The sequence below is a fragment of the Pantherophis guttatus genome, chromosome 8, assembly GCF_059756535.1.
Source record: "Pantherophis guttatus breed Tessera chromosome 8, ASM5975653v1, whole genome shotgun sequence".
Classification (NCBI taxonomy): Eukaryota; Metazoa; Chordata; class Lepidosauria; order Squamata; family Colubridae; genus Pantherophis; species Pantherophis guttatus.
The window spans coordinates 28473599-28493365 of NC_142070.1; the positions used below are offsets into that span (position 1 = coordinate 28473599).

Genomic DNA, 19767 nt, shown 5'->3' on the forward strand with positions numbered 1-19767 from the left:
TTAGTCAACATCTACAATACTTGCTGGAAAAATCTATAATCATACTGAGTAAGCTATTTCTAAGATAAGAACAGGCACCATAAATTTATTATATCTGAAGAGTCCAACTTAAATTGAATGTTCATATTCATATTTACATCCGCATGCAAAAAAGAGATTTTAAAGAGACTTCTAGTGTGTCTCTATTATATGACTAAAATGCATGCAAACATTATTTCATGAATATCATACATCACTACTATCATTCTGTGAATGCCATACTTCATGGGTGTCAAACTCGCATCATCACGGTGGCGTCACGTGATGTATCACGACTTCCCCCCCTTTGCTAGACCAAGTATGGGTGTGGCCAGTATGTGAGGCATCCGGCCTGTGGGCCATGAGTTTGACAGCCCTGCCATACTTCAAACCAACTAAGACTTATCAACCGGTGCTAGACAGCTTTAAATTATCAGGAAAAAATAACTATAATAAAAAAAGGAAATTGTTTTGATTTCAGTAACAGAAATTCATATTAAATACATTATTTTACTTATCCAATTTCTCTTCCATTACAACCTACACAAAGCCCTAAGTCATATTGATATACATCAAATCAATCTTTTGCCATGTTTGGCAAATTGTCTATGGTGTCGTTCTATATAAAATGAATTATATGCAAGTGATGCATCCATCTTGGATCATTTTGATCTCTCAGTGGTTTTTAATACCATCAAACATGGTATCCTTTTGTACTGGCTCAGAAGACAAGAATGGTGAGCACAACATGTAATAGTTCTGTTCTAGGATTGCTTATTGGTGGTGGTGGTAGCGGTGGTGGGCTAGACCTAGGCCCCCTACTTTACATGATTCTCTGGGGTTCTACTCTCTCCCCATTCTTATTTAACCTATAAATGAAACCACCTGTCATCTTGGGTTATATTGCTACATTGATGATATTTATCTCTACCTCTCAATGACCATCTTTGCCCCTGACTGATCAAGTAATGTTGTCCTCTTATCAGTGTCTGCATGTTGTGAGTATTTGGGTGGAGAGGAACAGGCTTTAATCTAATCCTAGAAATAAGTTAATAGGGTTTTTAAGGTCCTGAGGACTTTCCTTTTTTAGTTCTGGATAGAACGACACTTTCCCAGACAGTGCTGCAATGCAATTGAGGGACTCCTCTGGACTTTTGGATTCTGTGAGACAGGTGGCAATTGTAATCATGAATCCTAATTTCATCTTCATATAAAACTAGACCAGTGATGGGATTCAAATAATTTAACAATCGGTTCTCTACCCTAATGTCTGGCTGGTTGGGCGTGGCCATCGTGGGCATGGACAGGGGGTGTGACAGACAGAACTTGACCTCCTGCACCTCCTAGGAGCAAAAACGGGCCATGGGGGGTGCACCGCTCCCCCCGTGGCCTGTTTTGGGCCAGGAGGCTTCCCTGCACTTACCTGGGAACCAAAATAGGGTGCGTGGAGACTCCTGGAAGGGGCAGGGTGGGAAGGGGCAGAGCCAGCCAGCAATTTAACCACTGGCTCACCTGAACTGGCCCGAACCAGCTGAATCCCACCACTGAATTAGACCCATTCCTGGAGGGGGAGGATTTGCTCATGCTTTAGTCATCTCATTATAGACTACTGCAACACTCTCTACAAGGACTGCCCTTAAAGACAACAAAGAAGTTGCAACTGGTTCAGAATACATTTGTGTGAGAAGATATGAGTGTACTTTTGGGCTCCCAGGGTATAACACTACTTTTCAAGCGGATTTCTACTAAGTTGACATGCACCTGGTCCTTCTATTAAGCAATCTGATGGAACCCAGAAAGACTGATTTTTCTATTACAGTAACTGCCTTATAGAACAACAACGCAACTATCAAAATCCAGATGGCTCCAATCTTTCAAAGGGCACTGACAATATGGATGCTGAGGGCATTGGGTCAGGGCATTGAGAAAGTGTTTTTTTAAAAAAAGATATTTTATAGAAGGGGATGTTAGTTTTCATTTGTTATTTGTCTCAGTGATATTTGCTTTTTTTAGAAATACAGTAGATGTTTTTGTTGTGGTTTTAAACTTTGTTTTAAGCTACACAGAATCATATTGAATTGGGCAGCAATATAAATTGAATAAATAAAGTGCTGTAAGCAGGAATAGATAACTCAGAATAGGCCAAGAGGCTAGAAAAGATCAATTTATATTCAAATACCAAAAAGAATGAACAAACTATCAAATTTTGTTTGATATATTTTGTTTTCTTTTTATTTATTTATTTTATTTGTAAGCTGTCTGGAGGCACATGCAGTTGAGTAGCCTCAAAACTGAAATAAGCAATTGAATAAATGAAATAAATTTGTGACTTCATGAAGCAGTGGCATCACATGGCTAACTTCTGATGGATGATAAAAAGGCAAGAAAATTTCAGAAAGATGTGTAACATCAATAAGATCCCAGATTACTTGGGATTCTGAATAGCCTTTAAGAAATGGGTGGATCAACCACCTCTTCTGCCTTCTAAGAGAACGTGTAGGTTGGCCAAGAAGCAAGAGTTGGAACGGAACATGGAAATTTGGAAAATGACCTCAGGAAAAGTACAATTCACCAGCCAAGTTCTTCCCCTTCTGTAACTCATGGCCATAGTAGCTCTGAGGCATATGACCAGAGTGTAAGGCATCAGGAAAAAAATCTTGAAGTTTAAAAACCCGTGTATATAAAAATAAGAAACAAAGGAGCGAGTTTAGTTTAACATGGATAGTTAACTGCCAAAACCTTTAAAATGGAATGGAATGGAATGAAGTATTCCTCTCTGGTAAAAATAAAAAGAATCCTCAACTATTCACTGTCCTTGCTTCCTTCCTCACCTACCACACTAATGAATCAATGGAGAATAAGTAAGAATAGCTGCAATTTAAATGCTTCTACAATTGTTTAGAATGTAGCTTCTATGTGCAATACATTCACTATTTAAAAATTGTAAACTTTAACTTTATAAAAATTTAACTTTATATTATTAACAGTAGTAATTTTTCTTACCTGTTTCCCATCCAATGTGCAAATTCTCTTGACAATGCCTGAATCTAACTTAATAGCTTCTGTTATATCAGTCAACACTTGGTCAAAGGAATGAGCGGTCTTTTTATTCAGCAAAATTCTCACAGCTTTTCGTGGCTTTACTCCACTGCGTATAACAGTTACCAGTTTAGGTTTAATGAAGTCTTTGCTCTCCCTTATTTCACTTTTTGCAGATGTTAAAGATGTGAAGGATCGAGATGATCCAGATTTTATGTTGACAGACCAATTTGGATTAACATTCTTAGTATAATCAACTTTCCGAAATGGCTCATTGGAAGCGCATACATAACTTTCACCTAGGGAGGAGGAAAAAAAAGAAATAAGGAAGATGTTATTTCTTTTGTTCTCACTCGATATGCTTTCAATAATCAATTATCTATACATGTGCGTATATGTCATTTGAGTATTTGCAAATGCTTAATTTTTGAAATAGTCCAAAAGTAAAGAAAGGTATTAATAAAACTATGACATTCAAGGAAAACCTTCTGGGTTAAGTTAATAATATCAAGCCCAACATTTTTTGCTTAGAATAATAAATATATATCATTAGGAAGGTGACAAAGAGAGCATTAAGGAAAGAGATCTTGCATTTTATTAAAGCCAGGAACTAATATTCAATAGCCTGCTGTCTTTTATATTGGGCTATTAGTCCTTGGTACTAAGAACTACTAGTGTAGAATTTACACTACATTCATATTTGATACAAAAACAATAGTTTCTCCAGTGCTATGAATTTGGCAGATGTTAAATGTTAAATATTCAAGAATATTTATATAATGTTTTTCATCTCAATCCTACCAATTTCAGATATACAGTAGTGGCCAAAATTGTGGAAACCTTTTGGGAAAAGTGTATTTTTGAGGTTTGATGGCTAATAACACCACTTTTTTTTGGAGTTTCAAGATAATCATATTCCATTGCTGGAATGGCCTGGGAATAGCCCAGACCTTAATCCAACTGAAAATCTATGGAGCCGACTAAAAAAATTTGTTAGTCAGAAGCAATTTAGCAATAAAACTCAGTTAATAAAAGCAATCATTCCATCTTCACATTCTTCACACATTTCACATTGTAACAGCTGCAGAACTAAAAGACTTGGTTCACTCCATGGGAAGACGCTGTAAGACGTAAGACGAATACTTACCCAAATAAGTATTAACTGATGTGATAATTTTTGTACATGTCATTTTTTCTATGGTGATAATTTTTGTATATCTTGTTTTTTCTACGTGTTTCATTTTTTTCTTTATACTGTAAGTGCTATTCTAATAGCAAATTCTTCATAAAAGTTATTGCATTACATTCTTGATTAAATTATCTTTCTATTGATATATAATTTTATGGTACTACTCCAAAAAAAAAAAAAAAGTGGTGTTATTAGCTAGTTTTAGAAAATACAGTTTTCCCAAAATGTTTCCACAATTGTGGGCCACTACTGTATATATGTCCTCCCAATGAACTTGAAAAACAACTTTCCTTTTATAACAATAGACTACAGAGAATATAGAGGTGTCTCTCTCCATTATGCCCTCTCTACTAGAACAACATAGAGAACAGATTGAATCCATCCTTACTAGGATTCCAAAAAGCCATAGGAGCTTGTTTTTCCATAGGTCATAAGTAGCACTCTGTACTGGTGTTCATAACTGATTATGTTGCTGGAATATTAGGCACTCACACTTATGATTGGAATGGTATATGCACCTTTGTAAAACAAACAAATTACATTCACTTCATTCTTATTCAGTTTCAACAAACAACACAGACCTATAAATTCTGCACTTAAAGTAGCTAGTAATTAGTCAGCGTTTTGGGAAAGAGGAGGCAGAATTTATTAGCAATCCATCTAGCCGTGACAGCCAATCAAAATAATATAGAAATGCTGGATTTGCAGTTCTTGCTAGCAAGTTCCTTCCATTCAAAGGAATCTAAAGGATGAATTGGGAATGTAGAATCAGTGTAATAATGTAAGGATGTTACTCTAAGTTACGTAGATAAATACATTGATATAAACCAAAAGTTCTTAAATTGTATGTCATTGTCCTGGATAAAAGTCACAAAAATGAAACACTATCAAAATTCTCTCTGACTTGCCCTATAAATGACACTGCCAATGTCACTTCGTCTAAGCCCCATCAGAGCACTGGAAGTAAGCCATTGGCAAGGATAATGCAGCATTAATTTGGAGTCTGAAGTGGCCTGGTCTGTTACTTAACTGGAAACAACCTTTTTTTTTTCTTATTTAACCATATCACTGCATTATATTTAGCCAACATAAGCAATACTACAGGCTATTTGGTAGAAGAAGAAAAAAGTTATTTCTCAATGTAACTGATTAAGGCCCATCCAACTCTTCATTTGATTCTCATGTGATGAATATTTACAAATGAGATTTCAAATTACATATGTTTGTTACAGACTTCTCCCAAAACCCAAAGAGGGATTGGGTGTAATTTTTCTTCCAGGAATAGGTAGCACTTCACACAGTACTTTTTTATAAGAGAAATTGTTCAGACATGGATATGGAAGGAAACCTTCCAGTGGCCAGCATGACCTGTTCCTTCCTTTGTTTTCTCCCCTGGGATCTTAAGCAGTCGGAAAAGCATTGCACCGCACCTGGTTTCCAATTATAAAAGGAAAATGCTGAGAGCTCCGGATTAGCTCTGCGTGGGTGTGTTTGGAGAAAGATTTGTGTTGTGTGAGAGAACAGAAAGAAAGGAAGAAGATGTAGCCAACAGAGTGAAGCAGCTGTCAGCTCAACAGGCAACTGACAGTAAAGGAAGCGCAAGCTTCAAGTTCAGCAAACCAGAAGCAAACAAGGTGAAGGGAAAAGTGGAGCCCAACAGCTTTACCACTCCAGCAGCTGGTCCAACATTTGGCTTTTCTCGCCTCTGCACAGGCTGAGAAACTGCTTCAGCAATGGTTCAGAACTGCAGGACAGTAACAGAGGTCAACTTGAATGTGGTTAAATGATGGCTAAAGACTTTGGTATAAATTCAGTCAATAGAACTGTTATAGATGATTTATAAGAATAAGATACAGGCATAGCTGTTAGTATAAGTAACAATGTAAGCTTAATAACAAGTGGTAAGATAGAAGTTAGGACAATAAGTTTGTTAAATTTTCTGTAATAAAAGTCTCCCTGAGACTTTCCCCTGAAACTTTCTTTTGTGTTTCTCCCTGAAACACAAAAGATAAAAACAATCTGTTTGTTGCTGGCCTGTACTATTTCCTCAGAATATTCCCTCGCATTTAGGGGCAGTATTGAGATGGTACAGCACCCAAGCAAATCACATGCCAGTCTTCAATGAAAACAAAAATAGAACCAGGAAAATGGAGTTTGGTCCTAGAAAAACTCGAGCTCTACAAAAGATTGTTAATATTTTCAGTATCACACTAGATACATATCCATATATTCGAGGTTGGGTAAGGCGGTTGGAAATGGAGAAAAAGGAAGAATTGGTTGGAGATAAGGCAGATCCTAAAACCTAAGTACCACTGCAAAGAAAAGCAATTTCATCCGATGCCTGGCTACAGATGAGGAGACACATGATTAGGCAGCAAGATGAGAAAAGAAAAAGAATAGCCAGAAGGAAAGAGGATTAGATTGTGGAGAGAATCTGAAGGGCTAGAAAGAGAGAAGGAAGAAGGAAGGAGTTCCAGAACACAGAAGGAGCTTGTCTGAGGGAAACTCAAACCCATCCAGTCCTCTCAAACACACAAACATTCAATTTTGCCTATCGGACATAAAGGCCTGAAATATCTGAGGATCTTCAAACTTTCATAGGACAAATACAGAATCATTCTTCGTAATGTTTGAATATAATGCAGTTGCTTGGAAATGGCCTAAGGAAGAGTAGATAATTTGGCTAGTTCTATGTTTAACAGGAAAAGCTTTAGGAGCACAAACATGGCTCCCTTCAGAAGAAGTCTTTGACTATAATTGAGTAAAGAGGGCTGTATTGTATAGATATATGAAGTACTGGCAAATGTTTAGGCAATATTCCCAACTTACATGAAGGATAGAATTATGAACAAGATTAGAAGAGTTAGGATGAAAGTGGTTAAACCCAGAAATACATGGTAAGAAAATTGGATGAAATTGTGTTAACATACATCATTGGCATCCTTCAGTCTCAAAAGACTATGGTATCGTGCTCTGGAAAGAAGTCCTAAAACAGCATCTAGTGTGACTAAAAAGGCCAATTCGAGAGTGGCAATCCCTTCCACACTGAGGGCAGATACATTCTGTCCCCTGCCCAGTCCCCAGATTTCACTGGTTCCGGGACTGCCTCTTTGCCTCAGCCTGCCGAACAAGTGTCTCTTCGAATTGGAGAAGGCCATGCTGCGTCTTTAGCCTCCAAGCTGAACGATCGGAGGTCAAGGTTTCCCAGTTGTTAATGTCCATTCCCAGGGCCTTTAGGTCCCTCTTGCAGATATCCTTATATTGCAGCTGTGGTCTCCCTCTGAGGCACTTTCCCTGAACTAATTCTCCATACAGGAGATCTTTCGGAATCCGACCATCAGCCATTCTCATGAACCATCAGCCATTCTCACGACATTCTCAAGAATGTTAGCATATTTTATCTAATTTTGCCATCTTTGTTTCTGAAAGTTGCATCCCTTGAAAAAGGATTACTTAGCATCATTAAAATCTGAAAAGATCAGAAAAAGTTTTGAAATTGGAAAAGGACCAAGGAGTTGTCAAGTGTTGACTGGCAAAGTAACACTGAAAAAAAAGAAAGAAAAAGAGATGGCATAGGAAATTTTCCTGATCAGGAGCCAATAAAATACCTATTGGGAATATAAAATGCTATACCATTGTAAACCAGGGCATATGCTTCCAACACATTCAGCATTATGGGGATAATGGGCATTCAAAGACAGACAAATGTTTTTGTAAGGCTGATAAAAGTAGAAGACATACAATAAATAGAGAATTTAACTCTGCCCTGGGATTTAAATAGAGGACAGGAGCAAGACTCCTCACTAAAAGAAGTTGGGAAACAGCAAAAGAAGGAAATAAGGATAAGGAAAACGTGAATCACATAATTATGTTACTAAAATTAATCGTAATGTTACAGAGTATATATAAATAAAACTTTTTGGGGCAGATAGTTAATGTTAAGTAGGTATGTTGACAAATTCTAAATCAATAATGTTTTTTCTCTTCCCTCCTTTTATGTCACCAGATTAGAAAAACAAGTTTCACACCAACTTTTGCAAATAAATGTGAGTCAGTCTGAAATAATTTGCTATAGTGATTGCATGTTAATTAACTCACACTCCTACACACAAACTAAACCCCGTTTATTTTAGTAACTGAAGTCTATCAGAACTCTATTCTGTTTTCTTTCAAAGCAGAAAAATGTGGTATAAAGTTCCTGCTAGCAAATCAAATTTTGACTCATCCATAAAGTTTAATGGTCTATTATAAAGGTTAGGTGGAGACAGAAATAATATGTATTGTCTTACACTCCTAAGGTGGAATATGATTTCAAAATAATGGATATTAATTCTTTAAAATAAATTATGCAGCTGAAATAGTTTCTCCCTGGAATAAATTTAAGTGCAGCCCCTCAGTTTAGTTTGAAACAGTATTAACAAACTTTCAAATTTCATCTATAAAAATAAAAATGATACATTTATAACATATATAAAATAGGAAAAATACTTGGGGAAAATATTTAGCATAATCAGGTTAATTCTTCCTTAAGAACCAGGAAACCTATGGTACCTTAAGACTTAGATAAATATTTATAGATCAGAGATGGCTGCATAAATTGCATAATGTGTTACCAACATGAGGCAATTTAATCATTATTATAATTACATCTTATCTGGGTTCATGGATAAAAGTTGTTGTAAAATTCCATTTTTATTTCACAATTAATTTGAAAATAGAATCTACACTATATACTGAATCTTTCTATGGAACTAGATATTGGACACAAAAACATGTACTGTTATTTATTACAAAAAAAAGCAAACGTGTGCATCCAGCTGCCACTAAGAAACCACCAAGTCTGCTGTCTAACACAGGGCCCCCCAACCTCGGTTCATGGATTAGCACCCCTGGCTGTGCAAACCAATGAAACCCCATCTGCAGGATGCAGGCAACACACGAAACCATGCCCCCTCCAGTCCGCGGAAAAAATCCTCTATGGAACCGGCCCCTGGTGCCTAAAAGGTTGAGTGTGTTGTTTACAGCACAGATATCTACAGCTTGCTAGAATCCACATTCTGACACAAGAGAACCCATTCTGGGCAGGAAGGAACTAAATCTGACCAAAGGTGTCAGCTCCACCTTAATATCGTCTATGACAATTTATTACAGGGTCTAAACATCCAATCTATAGAATTATGAATTCATGTTCTGCTCTTAATAATACCAAATCATGGGACATGCAGATCAAAATTGAGCATTTATGGAAAAAGAAATTATCAACCATGACTGGAGCCCTCAGAGCAATACCTTAAAGGACTCCCTCTATATTTGAGAAGTTTAAATTTATTGTACCTGAACACCCCAATTTTAAAAAAATAACCCACTTTGCCTGGAACTTCCTACATTCTTGGAACTTCCTACATTACAAAATGAGGACCCAAATTATTGGAGACAATATGCTGACTCTGTAAAGCACCTAGTGAGGGCTGTAAAGAACTATGAAGTGGCATATAAGTCTAAGTGCTATTGCTATTCTTAGGCGCTACCTTAATAATATTTGAATTATTAAATTTTCACCATTCTTAGACTATGAATCTAATTGCAGATTACTCAATAATAATAAATGTATATACTAGCAGTCCTGTGAGATTATCTTGTCCCACTTGTATTAATGCCATCCTTTGCTGGTAACACTCTATTATTCTTTCTGTAAAAAAAGAAACTAAATCCAAACAAAAATATGGCAATTTTCAAAAAGCTAGAGCCATGATGGCGAACCTATGGAACGCATGTCAGAGGTGGCATGCAGTGCGCTCTCTGTGGGCACACGAGCCGTCGCCCCAGTTCAGCTCTGCCGCACATATGCGGATGCCTCCTGCCTGCCAGCTGGTCTTCAGGTCTCTGCTGCGCATGTGCAGGGTGTGTGTGCATGCATGCGCTGGGGGTGGGGCATGTGCAGGGGCCCATGCATGCATGCGGGAGGGGGCATGTGTGGGTGGGGTTGTGCACGCACGCATTGCATTGGGGGGGGGGGGTTTGGGCGCACGCGCTTTGGGCACTCAGTCCAGAAAAGGTTAGCCATCACTGAGCTAGAGGGTCTGTCGTTAACTTTAAAATACCCATTTTTGAACAAGGGCACAGCAAGGGCAAGTTTTCATTATGAAAGAAATAAGTAACTATGAAACAAGATTCCACTGTAAAAATGGCTGATGACAAAGGACTTATTTTTATAATCATGTATGCAGGGTATGTGTATGTGTGTATTATGCACACACACACATATATACAGTATCTCAATTCATCAGTGCATATATATTATCAGTTTTCTAAATGATCATATGATACCTGTCTTGCATTTCTCTCTCAATCACAGATACATTTGTAACTCATAATTCAGATACTTTACATCATAATAAGGCTGCTAGTCTTTAAGTTGCTACAATGTTTAAGAGTTCATGACCAACTAATGTAGCAATTAATTTTTTAAAAATTAACAGTAACTTTTTAAAACAACAGTTATTGTTTCCAACCTACCTCTTTTGATTGATTTCCAAGACTACAACAATGTGGGCTAGAATTAGTTTAATTTTATAGCGTGCCCTTACAACTGCTAAGCAATAATTCTAAGAAAACACCAATTAGAGAATTCTTAAAACTTATATGTTCTCTGAAATTGGTCCACTAATCCATCTAGCCCAGTAAAAACAGGTATAACAATGTTCAGAGATTTTCAGAAAGCAGTTCTCTGGCCTTAGCTAGACGTGACAGGGTTGAATCAAATTTTGCAAGCTTTTTTAAACAGATAAACAGCTCTTCATAGTTATAAAGGTTTCCACTGTCCAGTTGAGTCTGACTCTAATGAGTGGTGCTCATCTCCGTTTCTTAGCTGAGGAAGTCAGCATTGTCCGAAGACATTTCCATGGTCATGGGCCAGCATGATTATACGCCGAGACACAGGGAACGCTGTTATCTTCCCACCGAAGTGGTACCTATTTATCTACTCGCATTTGCATGCTTTCAAACTGCTAGGTGGATAGGAGCTGGTGCAAGGAATGGGAACTCACCTCATCATGCAACTGAGCAACTGATAAGCTCAGCACATTAAACTGCTGAGCCATCGCACCTCTTCTTCATGGTTATAGAGGAGCATATTTAATGTTCTATATAATGTATTGGGCCTTCTTGAACAATATATATCTTGTTGATGTTGCTGCTAATGTTTCACTGGTGCAGTAAAGCACTAATGAATCATGACAGGTAAAACACTCAAATCCAATGTTTTTCTGTTATGTGATCATTTTCAAATATCAGTTGGAAGTTGTGTTCAACAATTGTACTCTACTGCTATCATAAATACCTTTGTATACACCCACTGTTCAAACTTTTTACTCAGGAAGCTATGCAATATTGCATCTTATGACACAAGGATAAATCATAGCAGTTTTCCTTTTAACAAATACATCTCCATCTGCAGTATTCTAAAACAAGAACTGACAATCTGCGATGAACAAAGCCCCTTTTGTAGTCCTCAGGAGTCTCTTTGACCAAACAAGTAATCTTTTTGACCATATGAGTAGTTCTCCACTTATGACACGTCACTTAATAAATGTTTGAAGCTATAATGGACTTGAAAAAAGTTACTTATAACTTAGCTTCAAAGGTGTGACTGCCATTTTGGGCACTTGGTAACCAGTTCACATATACGAGCAGCTGTAGCATCTTTTAGTCACGTGATCACATTTTGCGACATTTTTCCAGCCAAAACATCCATTGAAAAGGTAGTTTTAGACTTACAATCATGTGATTCACTAACAGGTGCAGTGATTTAACATCCATCATAAAAACAGTGGTAAAATGGAGTTTGATCACATGATAACTTGACTTACAATCATAACGGCTTGCAATCAAAATTCTGGTGTCAATTTGATCATAAGTTGAAGATTACCTGTAGTTTTCAATCTTAGTGATAATAATGATTAAATCATTTCCTTACATTTGAAAAAGGAAACATTTGGAAACAATTGTGCAAGTTTTAAAAGAGAGTATCCCTTCTCAACGTTTTGGCTGAGATCAAAATAGAGTAGTTAGAGTAAAATAGAGTAGTTGATTTCAGTTTGATTATGAAGATGATGTATGTAAGCATAATCAATCTATCAGCTGCACTCCTTGTCCTCCAAAATTGGTAAACATTGATAAATATAATTATGAACCTGTATAAGATTATTATACTATTAGATGTGGAAAAGCTGCCATCATTGTTAATTTACTTTTATCTTGCTAGCGTCATGTGAAACCACAAGCTTTGCCTACACAAAGGTATTAGTTGTTAACACCACTTAACATGCAATATCTAGATAATACACAGCAACTGTACAGTACAATAAAGTATTTATAAAGTAGAAATGGGAAAACAATATCAGTGGATAGAAGGGTATTTCCTCCAGACACCTAGCAGGAAATGTACAACTTTATAGCCTGAAGGAATTGAATTAAGGCTCCAGATTATTTATTTAAACACACCTAAATAGACATCAATCATCTTTTACTGAGGATTATACATTTTCATACATATTTTTTAAAAAACATGTAAATACAAAATAACATTTAAGATTATAAAAATCTACTCAATTCTTGCAGATTAGTTCTGCATTCTCTACCTAAATATACCTTAATTGATATACATTTAGTTTTAATTGATTGATCTTGATTTTTAAATTTGTTTTCTCAGAGTTCTAGAATTATATATGTCTACATTGGTATTAAATGTTTGCAAAATGGTGTCTCAGATTGAAACTGGAATACAGGAATTGAATACAATAGGGTTTTTTTATTAAGAAAAATCAGATTGTGTTACTCCTATCAATTTACAAATACAACCTCATCCATATTTACTCATACTAGCTACTTAGTTATCTTCAATGCTAAAGTTTAGCATTTCCCCAAGAGGTAATAGAATTACAGGGATAATGTTTTCCATTCATTTGAATCACTGAAGTAGGTCACATAATCAGGTGGCCTTACACAAATATCTTTGGGAACAGGAATTAGACAAGAAGACACTTGCTCATTTGAATAAACAATTCTAACTGGAGTTTGACAACATGATCCCTGAATGTGATAGCACTTCACACTTTGCATTGAAGTATTGTGTAAATGAAATAATTAGTTATCAGCCAATAAATCTTGTACACCAGTGGTTCTCAACCTGTGGTCTGCTGACCCCTGAGGGGGGGCGTGAGTGATGTTGTCACAGGGGGTCCATGAAGACTTAAAAGAATGTTATGATTTAAATCTTGAGTTAAGTCTTGGGGATCTGTGGCCATGGTCAGAAAAGGTATTTGAAGGGGGTCTGTAATGAAGAAAAGGTTGAGAACCCCTGCTGTGCATTAAGGAAAAGGTGCAAATCCTTCAATATTCTAGAATAGATTCATGCCATGCAATCAACAAAAACATATATACTGATAAAAAGGGGAAAATCTAAAAATTCATTAAATGCATGCTTATTGTAACAGGTATGTATGGATAACAAACTGATATTTTAAAAGCACAGGTAGGTAAAGCTAATCATTAATATAATCTGTATGAAGTATTATGGACACTGAATGAGCTGAAGTAACAGGTAAACAGAAAGTTCTAGAAAACTAAGTTATTTTGATTATACTTGTCCTTGGAAGATACCTGGAAAGATGAATCATTTCAATCTTTAAAATAGCACCTGATAATCGTCATTTTTTTCAACCATAAAACAGGGATATGAAAATAAACCCAGAAACTTTCAGTTTTATGCATTAGATGTTATATAGTCAATTATCATTTCTCTGTATAATAAGCAATCTCAGACAGTTTGGAGCTGTTTTAGCTGGTCCAGTAGAAATAAATTTACAAATTCAAAGTAATCCATTTTAGAATTAATCCCACAGTTTTAATATTTGATTTTTCAACCTGCAAATGTTAATTCTATAGGCCAGGTGCCACAGTATTGAACAATCAAGGGTTTGAAACAGCTAAACATTTGTCTAATCAATATTTTTTTACCACAACATTGTGTCTCTCTCTCTCTCTCTTTTGCAAATATCACTCAGGGTACTTTTTAATCCTGTCTCAAGCTATTTATAGGCAGATGGGAACGCCAGATCGTGTTTTAAACAAAAACCAATCTACATTTTTGGAACAGCCCAATGACAGCAGCCTGCTAATATCCACATTTCGAGCTTCAAAGATTTCCCCTGCCCAATAAAATAGCGCACATTTTCTTCATCGGAAACCGAGGCAGCGTCCAGACATACGCAGGGATGTTGTTCCCCGTTAGAATAGTCTGCTTTAACTAAGCAATGCGAATCAGCTGAAACAGGGTGACATCATTTAAGAATTGTGGGTAATATGGACAGATCTGTGCGAAATCCAACTGGTGAAAACGCCCTTGATAGCCGCTTAGGCTACACTACTATAAACACGCCCACCCCGGAGCCGCTTCCTCACAGCTCGGCGCTTATGTCCGGAGAAGACCGCAATACAGCCAAACTAATACAAGGCGTAGGCTTTCCTTACCATCCACCAGTTCTTCGAGGCTGGTGAGCTTTCGGCTGCCATCGACGGTATAGATGGCCCGGACGCCCTGAGGCAGGTTGACATTGTCAGACAGAGACCTGGTGAGCTCGACCAGGAGGGCGTCGAAGGAGCGGAAACGGTCGCTGGAAATGGGATAGACCAAGCCCTTGAAGTACTTGTCCCCGTTGCGGTAGAAGCGCGCCTTTTTGGCTTTCTTCTCCGAGCTGAGGGCCTGGAGGGTGCGCGTGCGGTAGAAGCTGCAGTGGGCGCTGTGCGCGGGGCTGGGGATGAGCCCGTTGCCTTTGGGCCCCGAGCTGCTGCTACAAGTGGAGCTGCCCCCTCCCCGGCGGGAGCCCGAGCGCTGCTGCCTTTTGTCTCGCTCCTCGAAATGCTCCAGCTCAATGCACCGCCGCGGGTTGGCCATGGACGGGCTTGTGGTCGCCTGTACCACACACACACACACACTCACACTCACTCTCTCTCACACACACCCCTCGGCTGAAACTCGGGATAAGAATAATGATACTAAAAAAAAAAAAAACCCTAAAAGCCACCTCTTAAGCCCCCTGCCCAATGAGACGACCCGGAATGGGTAGCCCGCCCAGCATTCCACCCATACGAAGGCAGCAGCGTTGGGTCCCTCTGCGGCTCTCGGCGTTCACACGACCCTTCAGCCCCGAAGATGCAGCAGCAGCAGCGAGCTGTGCCCGGGACTCCGTGTCCATCAGGAGACGGCAAGTCGTCGTCGTCGTCTTCTCCCCTCACGCGCGCGCAAGCACCGAACCGGGGCCCCCGAGCGCTTTCTTGGAGCCGCAGCTCAGCATCTCGCAGCCCGCGGGCAGCCGCAAGAACTGAAAGCGGGCGGCAGCATCCGCTGAGGGATTCCCGTTATTAGCTGCTGAGGTTCCCCGCCAAACCCCCCGGGTGGCTTCCATCCAGTTTTAAGCCCCAAGCGGAGAAGATGCGGCTGGCGGCGTCCCCGTGCAGTAATCCCGTTCTCTCCTTGGAGCTACCGAGAAAGGAGGTGGGGACGCCGCGGTCTTTCCGTGGCCCCGCCCCCGAGGGAGGACCCGAATTAGGGCCGGAGTCTCGGCCGAGGCTGCTGCACCGCGCTAAGATAACGGCGGGAGAAGGCGAGGCGAAGGAGGCTTTGGCGCGTCAAAGTAAGGGAAAGACCTAAGCCGGAGCTACCCAAGTCCCTCTTTAGCCTCGGCAGTGGCGCGCCCGCGCAGGCGCATGCCAGACCCAGCCGGCGGCCCTAAACTGGGCCAGGGAGATTTCACTGCCAGCTATACCGCCGCGAGCGCCCCTCCGCAAAAGAAAGCTGCTGGTTCAGGATGGGGAGGAAACAGGCTTTCCTGTGCCTGCAACCGCTTCGGAAGCCAGGCGCAGAGGGCTCCAACAGAAGGAGTAAGCGACGGGGATGACCCGGCCAGCAGTTCTACACTTAATAGCGATGCAGTGTGTAAGGGATGCTGCTGGGTCCTAAAATAACTTGGCTTCTACTAAGAGCTCCATAATCAGGGCTGATTGTTTCCCTCGTAACCCTAATAATCGATGGGAACTGGCTTGCCCAATGAGCAAATTCACCCAGGATGTTCACCAGATCATGATGATAGATTCAACAATAACAACAAAAATATATATTTTTTTTTAAAAAAAACAAACCTTGTCTGAACTTACTACATGAACAGAACAAGAATTGGTCTAATGGGCAAATTCAGTCAGGATGCTTACCAGATCATCATGATAATTCGGCAATAACAACAAAAATTATTTTAAAAATCTCTAATATGAATTTATTACATGAACAGAAGAAGAGTTTAACTAGGTATATTTTCCATTAGCGGTGGCTTAGTGGCTAAGATGTTGAGCTTGTAGATTGAAAGGTCAGCAGTTCAGCGGTTTGAATTCCTAGTGCCGAGTAACAGGGTGAGCTCCTGTTACTTGTCCCAGCTTCTGCCAACCTAGCAGTTTGAAAGCATGTAAAAAATACAAGTAGAAAAATAGGGACCACCTTTGGTGGGAAGGTAACAGTGTTCCATACGCCTTTGGCGTTTAATCATGCCGGCCACATGACCACGGAGACGTCTTCAGACAGCGCTGGCTCTTCGGCTTTGAAACAGAGATGAGCACCACCCCCTAGAGTCAGGAACGTCATGTTAAAATATTTTATCATTTTTTGTATTTCTTTGCCCATCTTTGCTTTGTTTACCATGTTATTTGGTAAAAGGTATTTGAACATTTCAAACTTCAGATATCTAATAACTTGACCTAAAAGTTATTGTTATTATTGTAACATTCTGCTTATTTACATGTAACTTGTTTATTGTTTTTATTAATTTACACTTAAAGAGTACAACTTGTCCAGTATAAATATACGTAAAATACTGTTGTTTTTCTTGAAAGAAAAATCTGGTTAATGTTATATATGAGAATGGCCGTGAACAACAATTCAAGATAACAGTCTGAGCATTAGAGTAAAATACTTCTAGTAGAAATTATCACTGAGCAACATTTAGCACTACAAGTATAAAAAAACATAATTATGTTATTATTTAGAGTATTATTCCATTTTTACTGAAGGGAAATGGTTATGGCAGGAGTCCACAGACCATCAGCGGTCTGCCAGTGGTTTTGGCAGTTTCAGTGGGCAGGGGTGAAATGCTCCTGGTTCGGACCGGATCACCCAATCCGGTAGCAATGGCGGGTGGTTCGGAGAACCCATAGCAAAAATCCCTGCGTGCCCCCCCCACCATGCTCAGCTGAGTCGCATGATCATCAGAGGCTTTTTTTTCTTTACTTTTAAAAGCATTTTTTCTACAACCTCTTCCGACGAAAAAATGCTTTTAAAAGTAAAAAAAAAAGCCTCTGATGATCGCGCGGCTCAGCTGGAATCCTCAGATGCTTTTCAAAGCATTTTTTCTGTAAAAAAAATGCTTTGAAAAGTCTCTGATGATCCCAGCTGAGTTGCCTGATCGGCAGAGAGGCATTTTTTTAAAAAGCCTCTCTGACGATCCCAGCTGAATTGCCTGATCACCAGAGGCTTTTCAAAGCATTAGAAAAAATGCTTTGAAAAGTTAAAAAAAAAAAAGTTGGCCATGCCCACCCAGTCACATTACCCCCTCCCCACCAAGCCACACCCTCAGAACCAGTAGTAACACATTTTACATTTCACCCCTGGGTAGGGGGAATGGTTTTGCGTGTGCAACCTAAATCCCGTGCATGTGCAAATGAAGCTTTGTGCGCTCACCCACCACTTCAGCGGTCTGGTTCCCAACAGACTGTAGCCCAGTAGTGGTCCGTGGCCTGGGAATTGGGCACCCCAGTTTATGGGATTTTCTGTCTTAGATACCAAAATTATTTTGTTTGCCTTTAATATTATACACCTTTTCCATACAGGTCAGGACAGAATGTGCCAAAACAGACTGCCTCCAGGTTGACAAGGCTGCATATTCTTCCCTCATTTACTTATCCTATATGCTGAATATATATTAAAGGAAGCTAGATGGGAAGTAGAGAGTGTGGCTTTAAAATTGGGAGAAGAAACTTAAGCTACACTGGTGGCACTACCTTGATAGCAAAAATGCAAATGTCCTGCAAGCTCTAGTAATAAAAGTCAAGGAGCACAGTAAAAAAAATAAAGAATTACATTTAAGACCAAACTAATCGGTCTTGGAGTTGACAGGTGGTTCAGAAATATGAAATAAAAATAAATAATCACAGTGAAAGATGAACAATAGAACAATCAGCCTTAGAATTACCCATGAATATATCAAAGTGGTGGATAGCGTCTTCCTTTTGGAATCAATCATCAACACTAGACTAGGATAGGATAGGATAGGATAGGATAGGATAGGATAGGATAGGATAGGATAGGATAGAATAGAATAGAATAGAATAGAATAGAATAGAATAGAATAAAATAGAATAGAATTCTTTATTGGCCAATTGGTGCATATGCTCTCAGTGTACATAAAAGAAAAGATACATTCGTCAAGAATCATAAGGTACAACACTTAATGATAGTCATAGGGAACAAATAAGCAATCAAATCATATTAGGAAACATTAAAGGAACAAGCGGTAAAGAAATAAGCCACAGACTATTCTAAAGGTGCCTTTTCAAAACAGAGCTGAAGAAGCTTCTTGGAAGAGAAGCAAAACATCTTCAAAGAAAAACCAGAAAGTCCACTTGCTTCTTGAAAAAGCACTTTTGGGACAACCATGACCCGGATGACTGAGAATCTCTATAGACATTAAGCCATAGACTAACACTTGATACAGTGCCATGAAAGCTTTGGAAAGGATATTACTGAAAGACTGCCACTCTTACATATTGGTCATCAATAGACACATAGACATAAATAATATCTACAAACTGTGCAAAAGATAGAATCAACAAGCCAAAAAGGGAACAAAAAGACCAAAACACTCCACTAGCAATCAACACCAGATAAGCATCCACCAACACCAAGATTAACATCAGACTAACAATCAGGAAATAAACACTATTCCAATCAAGGAACTGCCAAACAGGCTAATGATAAATAGCCCAACCAAAGAACCTCAAAGACCACTCCCACCAACACTGATAGCCAGCCAAGAGAATATAAATTGAGAGCAAACCCCACAACCAAGCTCAGGGAACACCAGGCATCTTCAGTGTTGATAGAGTCTACTAATCAAGGAGCATAAGTGACTGTTAAATTGCAAGTACACCAGACAGTTGAAGGGGAAAAAAAAATCTGAAGAGCAATGAATGAAGCTGGAGTGGATCATCTAGTTAGCTGCTGCAAGAAGATTGTACAGACAACAACATGACAAAGTGGCAATAATGCTACACCAAAATATCTGCAATAAATTCTATTTGCCTGCAAGCTAGAACTGGGGGACCCCAAAACAGACAAAGTAATAAACAAAATAAAGAAGCTAATGTGCTCTGGGACTTTAGAATTCAAACATATAAGCATCTGCCACACAATAGCCCAG

General features: G+C 38.9%; 1 protein-coding gene across 7 annotated transcripts in view; it reads right to left on the reverse strand.

Moving 5' to 3' along the window:
* DCLK2 (doublecortin like kinase 2) overlaps positions 1-16244 on the reverse strand; it is a 66563-nt gene extending 50319 nt beyond the window's left edge. For 3 of the 7 annotated variants that reach the window (XR_015729053.1, XR_004595546.3, XM_034442715.3), the window contains exons 1-2: positions 14777-16244; positions 3022-3356 (exon numbers count right to left, since the gene is read on the reverse strand). Coding sequence is in view for 2 of the 7 variants with exons in the window: in XM_034442715.3 (XP_034298606.1) it covers positions 3022-3356; positions 14777-15200 (759 nt within the window). In the remaining 5 variants the exon portion in view is untranslated. The remainder of the gene's footprint in view (positions 1-3021; positions 3357-14776) is intronic. The other 4 variants (XR_015729054.1, XR_015729055.1, XR_004595547.3 and 1 more) reach the window with 2 other exon arrangements.
* Between the last annotated feature and the right edge of the window lie 3523 nt (positions 16245-19767).